Source organism: Heptranchias perlo, chromosome 30 (genome assembly GCF_035084215.1).
Source record: "Heptranchias perlo isolate sHepPer1 chromosome 30, sHepPer1.hap1, whole genome shotgun sequence".
NCBI lineage: Eukaryota > Metazoa > Chordata > Chondrichthyes > Hexanchiformes > Hexanchidae > Heptranchias > Heptranchias perlo.
Window position 1 is genome coordinate 12,012,893 of NC_090354.1, and position 12,490 is coordinate 12,025,382.

The 12,490-nt window shown below is 40.0% G+C and overlaps 1 protein-coding gene across 3 annotated transcripts in view; it reads left to right on the forward strand.

The window, feature by feature from the left end:
- wnk4a (WNK lysine deficient protein kinase 4a) overlaps window positions 1–12,490 on the forward strand; it is a 70,512-nt gene that overhangs the window by 34,714 nt on the left and 23,308 nt on the right. For 2 of the 3 annotated variants that reach the window (XM_067968904.1, XM_067968906.1), the window contains exons 6-10: window positions 1,108–1,330; window positions 5,006–5,357; window positions 6,709–6,824; window positions 8,456–8,526; window positions 9,780–9,921. In XM_067968904.1, the coding sequence (XP_067825005.1) occupies window positions 1,108–1,330; window positions 5,006–5,357; window positions 6,709–6,824; window positions 8,456–8,526; window positions 9,780–9,921 (904 nt within the window). The remainder of the gene's footprint in view (window positions 1–1,107; window positions 1,331–5,005; window positions 5,358–6,708; window positions 6,825–8,455; window positions 8,527–9,779; window positions 9,922–12,490) is intronic. The other variant, XM_067968905.1, reaches the window with a different exon arrangement.

Consider the following 12,490-nt stretch of genomic DNA (forward strand, 5'->3'; position numbering starts at 1 on the left):
GCTGCACCAATATGGCGGGCGGCACACTTCTGGCTCATAATGAGCGTGCACTTCCTGCCCGCCATATTTGAGGCTCAGGAAGCCATTTAACGCCGGAAAAACCTGTGCTGCACTGTTGAATTTCTAGGCCATTGTGCCTGCAGTGAATTGACCACACCCAAATCCTCTTGGCAACCCCATTTTCAAGTAGGAGCAGTGAGAATGTGTTGAAGGCTGCACTCCAGTCCACACTAATTCATTCTATCTGCAGATCTAAGAAACAAGAAGATTAATTAAAATGTACCATTTTTGCCTGCCATTCCAATAATTTTCATCTGCACCTTTCTATTATCACTGATCACCAGATAATGGATTTCTAATCTTCAGTCATCTTGCAGAGCATTTTATTGGGAGCACTTGAAGTTGAAAACCCTCCTCTACTTGCTCAAAGGTCACCTAAGTGGAAGGGGGGGCTATAAATTGCATAATTCCAATTGCATAATTATAACTGCATAAGCCTTGGATGATATTGAATCATTATCTAGAGGGGAATCTGTGTTGGAGTATATATAATGACATTGTAAATGCGTCCATTGAGATCTCTGTTCAATATTTCTAGCAAAATTGTAAGCATATTCCCAGAAAGTGGGTTCTTTATGGGTCTTCTAAGCAAAACTAATGATCACAGTGCAAGGTAAAATTGGGTATGGCAATATTCATTTAAACCACATATTATTCTAATAACAGTGTTTCCCATACAATAGAGAATGTTAAAGTCACCCATAAAAGTATACATAACTTTGATCCATTATTGAAATCATGCTTCATAGAGATGCCTGATATCAGTGCACTTTCAGAACGCTGAGATGTATTTCTTTTACAGTTATTTTTGTTCGTTAGGTAAGTAGCACACATATTGGCTGCAAAACACTATCTGAACATGCTGGAGATTATTCAGCTTGAAGTGAACTAATGTGCATGTATTTAACCAAGGAGGAGCAGCCATGTTTACTCAAATTTTTGAATATCCAAATTATCAACTAACATTCAAATTCAGATAATTGGGAGAATATTTAATTACCAAATTCATCGACTGGCTTAATCCTAGCGTCCTATTCCTTTTTTGAGCAGGTACACCATTCAAGATCTCCTCGACCACTCATTCTTTCAAGAGGACACTGGGGTCCATGTAGAACTTGCAGAGGAAGATGATGGAGCAAAATCTGCCCTAAAACTCTGGCTCCGCATGGACGACTCAAAGAAACTTCATGGCAAATACAAAGACAACAAAGCTATCGAATTCCTGTTTGAACTGTATAAGGATGTTTCAGAAGAGGTGGCACAGGAAATGGTAAAGTTACCACTATTTACTCATGTACAGAGTTAACACGTAGGGCTGAAAGAAATGTAGATTTCATTTGTTGCATTTGCATGTATATGTCAAAAGTATATGATTTTACTGGATCCTTTTCAGTCGATTTATGTGCATTAAATCCAACATTTTAGATAATCCTAATGCAAGTTTAATATTGGATTTATACATGAATCTTGGGCAATATTTGTTTGATATTGTTCCAGCTAAAAAATTAGTCTGTTGAATAACTAGCAAATGATCCACCCACAATTTAATTTTCTTTTTCGCATTGTCTACTCACTATTTCCTAAAACCTCCATGAAAATAGAAGGATTTAGCTGAAAAGAATGTTTTTGGAAAAATTGTAACAGTTAATCACCACTAGTAAATTGGATACTCCAATACTTAACCCTTGGATCCTTCATCTAGAAAGACACTGTTGCAAGATTGTATTGCCTCTTTTAAGTGCTTATTCCAAGTATCAACACTGCTGACATTGGCTGGTCTGGATCTTTCTTCAGCAGATAACTGGCAGCAAGTGTGAAAAGTAGGTTAAATAGCCCCATTCTCTTTATGATTGTGTATTAGAATTTCAGAAATATAATCTTCTTCCCATCATCAATCGTCAGTGGTCAATATTCTTTTTTGTTAATATGTCAATTAAATAAATCAGTTCTTCAAATGGCTGAGCAAGTTTATCCGGTGTACCGTATGGATCAGAGGGGTCCCAGGTTCAATCCACAATCTATGCTCAGTTAGCTGATTCCAGCCAGGATGCTGGTAGTGGTACTGCAACAGGCCTCAACGACTGCATTCAGGAGAGAAAAAAATTAAATTCCCACTGTGAAGACTCACACATAGTTGTGGCCGTCTGGTCGAGATACCAGAGGGCGACAAGTGCCTGTCAATCCGTTCCCCAGCAAGCAGTCAATGCCTTCAGTAGAGGAGTCATAGGAAGAAAAATAGGTACGAATAAAAAGAAATGCAATGACTAAGGACACCCAAACATATCCTTCACCTAAATGGCCAACTCCCTCCTCTCCACCATTGATGGTCACTTGTTCAGATACTATACTGTTTACTCTGAAACTCCTTTCCTAGTTCACTTTGCCTTGTTATCTCTCTTTGTGCCTTAAAACCTTTCTTCCCAACCTGGCTTCAGCATCCTCCCACCCATCTACATTAAACATCTCCATTTTCCATTGAGGTGTTTAAAATAATAACGGGTAGCTACAGAGAAACAATTTCCTCTGGTGGGGAAATCCAGAACAAGAGGGCAAAATTTTTTAATTCAAGCTAGGCCATTTAGAAGTGAAATCAGGAAGCACTTTTTCACATAAAGGGTAATGGAAATCTAGAATTCTCGCCCCCAAAAGGCTGTGGTTGCAGGGTCTATTAAAATTTTCAAGACTGAGATCGATAGGTTTTTGTTACATAAGTGTATCAACAGATATGGAGAAAGGCAGGTAAATGAAGTTGAAGTTCAGATCAGCCATAATCTAATTTATTTTTTATATTCATTCTCAGGATATGGGCGGCGCTGGCAAGGTCAGCATTACTGCCCATCCCTAGTTGCCCTTGAGAAAGTGGCGGTGGACCTTCTGCTTGAACCACTGCAGTCCATGTGGTGAAGGTACTCCCACAATACTGTTAGGTAGGAAGTTCCAGGATTTTGACCCAACGGCGATGAAAGAACAGGATGTTGTGTGACTTAGAGGGGAACTTGGAGGTGATGCTGCCCTTGTCCTTCAATGTGGCAGAAGTTTGGAAAATATATGGTGGAGCAGGCTCGAGGGGCTGAATGGCCTATTCCGGTTCCTATGTAGTGCCGTTTTTTAGTGAGGTAACTCATGCATAACTGATTTACACCAGTTTCCTTGGGCCCCTATTGGTGACGCTGCATTTGCACTTGCTTCACACTGGTTTTTACATTCCAGTGGAAGCAAATGAGCGCCACAGGAAATTTGGGCGTAAGTTCCCTTTAGCAAGAAACTGGTGTAAATTTTGGCGCAATTCTGACATAAATGTGTTTGAGGAATTTCCAATCCATCGCTGCAGTTGGTCCCAACCAAAACAGAGCTTGTGCAACGAGACTAGTCCCAAACAACTAAATGCTTTAGGTGGAATCAAATCAGGTGGTCAGAATGAAAATGGTGGTATCAGAAGTGAGCTATAAATGCCCCAAAATGAAGAACTTATAAAGGAATATCAGCCTCAGATCATTAACCCAGAATCAGATACAGGTTTTCATGTTATATAACAATAAATTTAAGTTCTAAATAATGTGGTGAGATAACAATAAAACTGAATTTTATTACTATTTTTTAAAAACATGTTCTAACCAATGTTCTATGAGTCGATTGGATCTGCCCTTGTTTTGAGGTAGTTGCTTGATGGGAGGCTGAGTGCTGATAGTTGGATAGCTCTGATTTGATAAAAAGAAAGAAGTTGCATTTATATAGATAGAGCTTAGAACTTGGAAGAGTACAATTGTGTGTAATTTGTAACTTCCCTATAAAGTGGATTATATTAATGCTGATTTGTTTATATATCCAAATCTTGAAGATGAAATGTTCTATCAGAAAGGGACTCTTATCTTCTTCAAAATAGTGTCATGGGATCTTTTATATCCATCTGAGAGGGCAGACAAGGCCCCAGTTTAATGTCTCACCTAAAAGGAAGCACATCCAACAGTGCAGCACTCCCACAGTACTTCACAGGGAGTGTCAGCCTAGATTACATGCTCAAGTCTCTGGAGTGGGACTCAAACCCACAACCTTCTGACTCAGAGGTGAGAGTGCAACCCACTGAGCCACATCTAACACCTTTTGAAGGCATAGACTCTTGCATGGGTACAGTTCCATGGGCATTAGCAGCCCCCTGATTCTTTGCCCAAGTGACCATTCTCCACCTGTGACTTAGACAGTGAGTATCAGTAGGCTATTCAACATGGTGGGCATCGCAGGTGCAGCTTTGTCTTCACCCAATGTCGACGTACACACTTTCCAACAGGAGTTACTGCACAAAAATCAGGATCAGGACCCCTGGCTAATATTTTTCCCCCCTTCCATAGCCCAGCAGCACTGAGGCCTACTGTAATGTCCCACCTGCTGAGATATGCTGACTCAACACAAATCAGGAATTGAACCTGGATCTCGTAGCCAATTTAGACCCACACAACACAGCACAAGTAACCTCTAAACCATTGGAGGAGTTACAAAGATAAGAAAGTCAGCTTCGGATTGTCAGAGTCTTGTCTCATTGAGGACAAGACTGCAGAGCATAATAATTCTTAGATGTCAGGGAGCAAAGGTCTTGGGATTACAGAACAGGTAATCTCAACTTCTGTTGATTATTATGTACATATAGATCTATTTATTAAAGACAGAATAGATGAGCAGTATCATTCTTTTATTGCTATTACATAATAGGATCCAATAGAGTTATCTTAAAAGATCAGTGTAGAAATATTTAACTTCATATTCAATGAGGAGCATTGTTGCTGTGAAAACACAAAATGAGATCACACAATTAAATTACATTTTATGAATAACCCACAAGGGGGAGACTTGGTATGTTACAGAGGATCAAAAATGTGTAAATGTGAAATTACTTTTGTTCTGCAAAATGTTGTTGTGCTGCTTTTGAGTGTGTGGTGTATCTCTTTGTTAGGTAACCTTGGGTTTTGTGTGTGAAGCTGACTACAAATTAGTTGCAAAGGCCATCAGAGATCGTGTGACTGAGGTCAAAAGAAAACGTGAAAGAAACCAACGCATGCAAGAGGAACTGAAGAAAAAAGAGCAAGAGAAAAAGAAAAAGATTTATGAACTCTTGGAGGAGCTAAAGTTGCCTCAAGACACAACGGAAAGTGCAGCCGGAGTTACTCAACTATCCCAGTCTCCAGCTATCACAGGTCCTACTGAGATACTGCTGAATCCTCCATTTCCACCTGAGCCTGAGGAACCAGAGGCTGATCAACACCAGAATTTTCGTTATAGAAATACCAACTATTCATCGGCTACATGTAAGACTGAATTGAGATAAATAAATAAGTTTCAAACCCAGATTTTATTCTCTTGCATAAATAGGGTAGCTGGAAAAGCCTCAACTTGTGGTTTAACCCTAGACTAGTCATATTGAATCGAAATGGACTCACATAAAACACTTTATGGGTCAAATCTACGACATAAAGTGGGGGGGGGAATTCATCTTGGGCGGGGAGGCAAAACAGGCAGTATCGTATCTGCCGCCTGTTACACTCCAAGTCTGATATTCAGTCCCATTGACATCAATGGATCATAAAACTGGGGTACGGGTGGTACCGCCTGTGTTGCATCCCTGCCCAAGGCAGATTTCACCCTCATGTTGTTTAATTTCTAAATAGTGCTTAACATCTAAAAGTGAATGGTTTATTTTAAGCTTCTCTCAGTTCTGAGTTTATTACTTAACATAAATTACATGGTGTTTCCTCATTCTGTTGTTTGTTAACCCTCATTTCCATGTATTTTCTTGCCTTTGTTAGGTTTCCTAATGCAGGAGTAAAGCAAATCTACTTTATCCTCACCCATATGGCTCCCTGGAGGAATCTGGAGCTCATTGTGTGGAAAATCTCTAGTTGCAGTTTGAAATAATTTCCAAAGCTGGTTTTAAACCACAGATTTATACACAAGCTTGCCGCTTGATAGAATATTAGACTTGACAGGAAAACTTCAAACAAAACTATTAGTAAAGTGACACACAGAGAACAAAGACAGTAATTGCTTGTGGATATCTTTCTTTCTGTTCCCTTCTGTTATAACATAGGAATAGATCGATGAAAAGCAAATGTGTTTTTAAGCCTATTTTTATGAAGCCATGTGGAGCAGAATATTAATATTCTAATATACTGTACCACAAAGGGATACCATGTCAGTTAGTTGCTCATATGGCAGTTCCTGATATCTGCCAAGTCATCTGAGTTATAGCTCTCAGGATTCAAAGTGTTGTTGATTTTTGGCAAACCTGTATCAGATCCGATTACATTGGCAGGACATATAATTATAAATATTATATGAATTCCTTAACCACAATACTTTCAGACCATTAAAATTTATTTTCAAGAAAATTAAAGCCTTCATATATTTATGTATTTTCAGCAGTTTGATGCATTAAATTGTGGTACCATTACAATATAAAGGGTAACAATTTCTGCTCCACCGATTGGATTTTAGGGTTGGACAGTATTTTTATTGGCCTGTCAATGAAATTCGCTTGACTGCTATCAGAATATTTATTGTACTCTTGGTTAAAAGGTAACACAAGAAAAATAAAGTTGATGTTAGCATGGCCATTTTGTAACAAATCACGTTTATTGTTTTTTCTGTGTTTCTAATTAGCTGATTGCGAGACTGATGGCTATCTGAGTTCTTCTGGATTCTTGGATTCCAATGACAATTTGCACATGGCTGACCCATTAGCACCGAAATCTGGAATCGGACTCCAGTTTCCAGCAGTAAGTGACTGCCAGGCAGCTGTAAATTAGTGGACTTTCTTCAGACAGTGATAAGTTTTATGAATGGAATCTATTTCTTGGAGTCAATTACAGGAATGCTATTCAAGGACAGTTTTGTTTGGTGACATAATTTTATCAGTCTGTGCAGTATATTTAAAGGCTCGTCCTCAAGTTCCAGGGCAGTGAGACAGTGTTACGGGATATTGGAGAGTCATCCCCAAACCAGTGGATTCCAACATATTCAAATGGACTTGAGTTATGTGCTTCAATTTGTGCCTCTTCTCAATTTTCGTTCGTGAATAGTTATATTATATCTATTAAATCTTACCATTTGGTTTCCTACTAGCAAAAGAAAATCTTGCAAGATCATATTAGAGTTTTTGCATGCTAATAAACTATTAGATTTACTAATTGGTTTGAAGAATGCTTTCATGTGGTACTTTCCCACATAATTTCAAAAAGGGTAACTGTTATTTAATAAAAATTACAATAAACAATTATAATAACTTTATTGGAAAATTGAAATGAAGTAACTAGATGACACCAAGCTTTCAAGGATTTCAAAAGTCTGAAGGTTCTAGGAAGAAGGAAAGACTAATGGAGCTAAGGAGCTGTACAGTTTTCAGGCCCTCAGAAGCAATGATTTAGAGTAAGAATAAAGTATACTGTACTGTATAAAAAAGTACTGTATAAAAGTCTTGATTGCAACACAATGGGAATGCAGAGAGAACGAAAAGCATATTTGAAAAGAACAGACTTGACAGTTCTGAGTACTGAGGCTCCGTGATTTGAAGGAAGTTGATGAATGTAGAGTAGAATCATCAGCAAAAGAGTGGTTAGTGGATGATTTTGAGGAGGTTATTTTATAAAGAACAAACAGGGTGGGAGAGAGGACAGAACCCTAGGGAACCTTTGTTAATGGAAAAAGAGTCAAAGGACAAACCATCAACTACAGCATAGATTTGAAAGAACACATAAGAGCTATGAACATAGTGTTGGTAGGAGGCCATATGAGGGTAACTTGCTTAGAAGTGTACAGTGCCAGACCATGTCAAAGGCTTTGAAAATGTTCAAAGCAATAATGTAGATCATTCAGCACAATGTTCAAAACAGCAGAGTTCCCAAGTACATAACATACATCAAAAGTGGAATGATCTTGCCAAAAAATATTCTGCCTATCACTGTTTAGACTAGGGCTTCTGAGACAATTCCAAAATTAAGAAACGTTCTATAACTTTAGAAAGTACTAATTTAATAGGGTGGTGTTTACTTCTGAAGTAACAAGTCATACCTATTTTAATATTTTACAAACTAACTGTAATATAGGAGAAGAGTGTTGCAAAGAGCGCAGATCTAAATATTGGGGTAAATTTTCATCTTTATTACCTGGACGGTAATCTGTGGAGCGGAGCGGAGTGGATCACGGACCTGTTGTAGAACTTGCCCGATTTTTATTCCAGTAATGAAATGAAAATTGGGCCGGTTGTACGAGTGCGTGATCCACTCCACCAGATTACTGCCCAGTTCTTTGGTCTTTGTTTCTGGTCATTGAAGCTTTTTTAGTTTGATTAGTATTGTATTTCAATAAATGTTGCATAATTCTTATTCCTTTTTGCGTCTTTCTGTTACAGAGCATTGCTGTGACCATTCCCTCAAAACACCATTTGTCACCTCACAGTGGGCTGAATTCACCAGTTGACAGGTAAATCAAAATGACTATAAACCATTAACCCAAAATTCCTTATTCCTTTTACATCTTTAATCAGCTTGTCCTCCCACTTTTTAAGATTTGTGTGTCTGAATCCCTAACCCTCATGTCTAATCAAATAGGATAAAAAAGCAAAAAACTTGAGTCTACTTTGATTTAAAAAAATATCTGTGTACATTCTCTGACTGGCATTTAAATTTGCCAGTCTTTATTGTGTAACTTTCACTAATTCTTATCTGGACCACAACATGCAGTTCTTCAAAGGAGTAGAGAAATCCATATCATAAAGGGTGGAATATTTGATAAGGTGTTTGATTTTTTTTTATGGTGTCACGAGAAAACCATTGTACCATCATAAAGAATTTGTTATCAACTTTTGTGGAAAAACAAGATGTCATGCAGCAATTTGTACTTACAACATGTACAATAAAAAAATATTTTATTTTTAGTCAAGAAATAATGTAGAAGTGAAAATGAGACCAATTTTCGCAATAGCAGAACTTTCTGTTTTATGAAGAATTAAATAATTAGAGTGAGAGAAAAATTAAAGATTTACAGCCACTTAGACCTGGCACATCTATAATTAGGATTCAGTAACCATATTTACTATGGTAAAAAAACATGAGTCATTGAAAACCATCAGCATGTTACAGTTTGGCCATAAAATACATTATTTTATAGTTCCTTTGCTTTATTTTTTCAATGTATCACATGTCATGCATGCAACATAAACTAGCTCTTTTAACCTCTCCCTTCCCGAGTGTAGGCCCTATCATCTTGCTGCATTCCACTTAGTATACTGGCTAGCATTTGAGGAAATTCATCCTACTTTTGGCAGCTATCCTTCAAGAACAAGGAGCTCTTGTATGAGAACCTACAGCCGTTGTCTAAATAGCCTGTAACTGTTGGGTTAAATGCAACACTTTTTAAAAAGAGAGTGCAATGATTTGGACTTGCTTAAAGAAATTGTGAACAATAAAAAAAAATTGAAGTAACTGAATGGAATCACACTTTTCTTATAATGGAATTACTACCTCCCCATACTGAAAGCATAAACATTAGTCTTCCATTATTTTCTTAACTCAATGTTTCTTTCACATGTTACCATCAGAACCCGTGCCATGTAACAAATTTTTCTTACAACTAGCTACGACCAAAAGATTGAACAAGTTGATGGAAATCCAGCACTATGTTTGACAACAAGGTTGGCGCCATTTTAATTGGCTGTTCTGGTTTGTCTTATACAGTTATGCTTCAGATGTTGCGTCTGGAATGAGTGATGGATATGAAGGTCTATCTGCAGGAGAAGGATCAACGAAACTGCCAGTGAAACGTATATCCAGCAAACTCATTCGTAGGCGTGGCAGATCCAGGCTACGAATTCTTAATGTAAGCATTCCCCAATACCATGCCAGCAAAAATTTGCAACACAAAGGCCAAGGGGAATTTTTTTCCCCAACTGTTTTTTTTACTTTCCCGCATATTCGCACAAGAAGTTCTTCCCATCACATTGTGGTACAAAGTCTGTGTTTACTCCCACACTATAAAGGAAAGAATTTTGCATGCAAGTAAGAATTACAGGGAGAGAAATTGGTTAAGGGTCCATTCTGGGCGATGTTAGCGCGTAACACCCTGCGCCCGATGGACCCTGGGCAGGCAAGACGCGAGTTAGGTCCCAGGGGAGCACTTACTTGCAATCCGCATTCCTTTCCAGGCCTTGCACGTGGAATGAATGCAATTTGCACTTTCCACCACCAGAGGGAGAGCCATCTCTTAAAGGGAAGATGTTGCTTAGAAATCTCTTAAAGGTAGCTGGTACCTGTTATTTGCTGAAAATAACAGTCCACTGTCTGCATGGAGTCTGAACAGAGATCAGACATCGCACATGTAAAACACAGATGCAGATCCCACCCCTATGTTTACACACTGATGAGTTATGTTAAAACATTGAATAAAGGTTGCACACTACTAAATCCCACATCCCCCAATCTGCATGCCAGACCTCACCAATCTCCAATCTGAGTTGGTACCAGGCCTGTGAGAGTGCATGTACCAAGGTTCTCTGCTGATGCACTAGAGACCTTGGGTGCAAGAGGTGGACAGAAGGAGGGACATCCTATATCTGCAAGGGGGTAGGGTTGGGGGTGGGGGGGGATGCAAGAGGCCCTCCAGACATATACTCAGGAGACAGTGGGAGGCAGCAGGGACAAAGTCAATGCCAGGCACACGGCGTCATGAACATGGATGCAGTGCAGGAAAAAGTTCAGTGCTATGACATGAGTGGTCAAGATGAGCGAGGTCAACTGTCAAGTGGCATCTCCAACCAACTGCTCCACACACTACACCCCCGATCCCCACATACCAATAAACTCTTTCCATCAGTACTCAACTCTTCCAATCAGATGCTTCCTCTCACCCTTACACATTACCACTGTTTCAAGCCGCCCACCCACAACTCACAGGCCACACATACTGGCAGCTATTCAGCCCTGACAGACATATCACCCAGGCACACGTCCCGCTTTCTTGCAGGAGAAGGTGGTGCATATCAGGAGGCAGCAAGTGGCAGTGGCATTTAGCCCCTCGAGCCTGTTCCACCATTCAGTGAGATCATGGTGGACCTGTGAACTAACTCCATACACCCGTCCTAGCCCCATATCTCTTAATACCCTTGGTTCACAGAAATCTATCAGTCTCAGATTTAACATTCACAAGTGAGCTAGCATCAACTGCCGTCTGCAGAAGAGCGTTCCAAACGTCTCCCACCCTTTGCGTGTAGAAGCATTTCCTAACTTCACTCCTGCACGTCCTGGCTCTAAATATTAGGCTATATCCCCGCGTCCTAGTATTGAAGTCTAGGAGACCCCTGAAAACAGTTACAAATGTCTCGGCAGCCAGAGGCAATAATCCAGCCACCAGCTTGTAAATCCTGCATGGTCCCTTTAAATAGTGCTGGTGGGGGTTCTCCAGGCACTGTAAGACACGTTCAGATGGTCGGGATTAAGACTGTGCTTCAATCAATGTGTGACACTTTAAATCAGCGTCACACATTGATTGAAGCCATTTTCCCCCTACTCTACATGATTCCAGCGTTTCTTATCTGCGCCTGCACAAACTCCTATACCAAGATGGCGTCTGGTGCACGTCATGCAGGAAAAGTGCGTGTGCATTCAAGACGCCATCTTGGATGTCGGAGAGGCTGTGTAGCGCCGAAACAATGGGTGCTACACGGCCCAATTTAGCGCCCGTAATCTCTAGACAAGTTTCAGGGATGTTACACTGAACCTATACCATGGTATAGATCTAGGCTGCATATAGTGATACCACTACTCCTGGCTAGAATGAAGATGATTTTGTCGATAGATCTAATGTAACATTCCTGACACTATGTACACCGAGCAGGAGATACACATATTGATGTTAAATGGACCTAGCACTAATAACTGCGCATTTATGCAATGAGTATCAAACATAGCTCAGCTGCTGCACTTTGTAGGACTGCTGCAGTGCAGACTTAAACACAAGTGACAAAAGAAGTAGTAGGGGTAGAAATTGGTATGTGTTGGGTCTATTTTTCAGGTATAAAATAGGCCCAAATCATACCAATTTAGCAGTGGGACGGCCTGCACCCATTCTGCACAGATTTTGGTCCCATTGCTAAATTCAGGGGGGGCGTCGAGCCTGCCCTGCTCAAGATTCTTTAGCAGCCTCCAAGGTGCCAACCAAAGGTAAGTTTTTGATTTTTTTTTTAAGGAACACCCTCCTCTGGAGCCAGGAAGAGCAGGAATGTTACTCCAACTCCACAGCAGTCTTGATTGCACCCTTCAATACCCTGCTCCAACTTTCCCACCGCGTCTTTCCTGAAGGGCGATGCAGGTGGCTCGAAATTGATGTCTCCCATTGCACAAGCTGCCCGTGGAGGCGCGATTGCTGCCAGCAGCTCGCCTCAATTATTCAA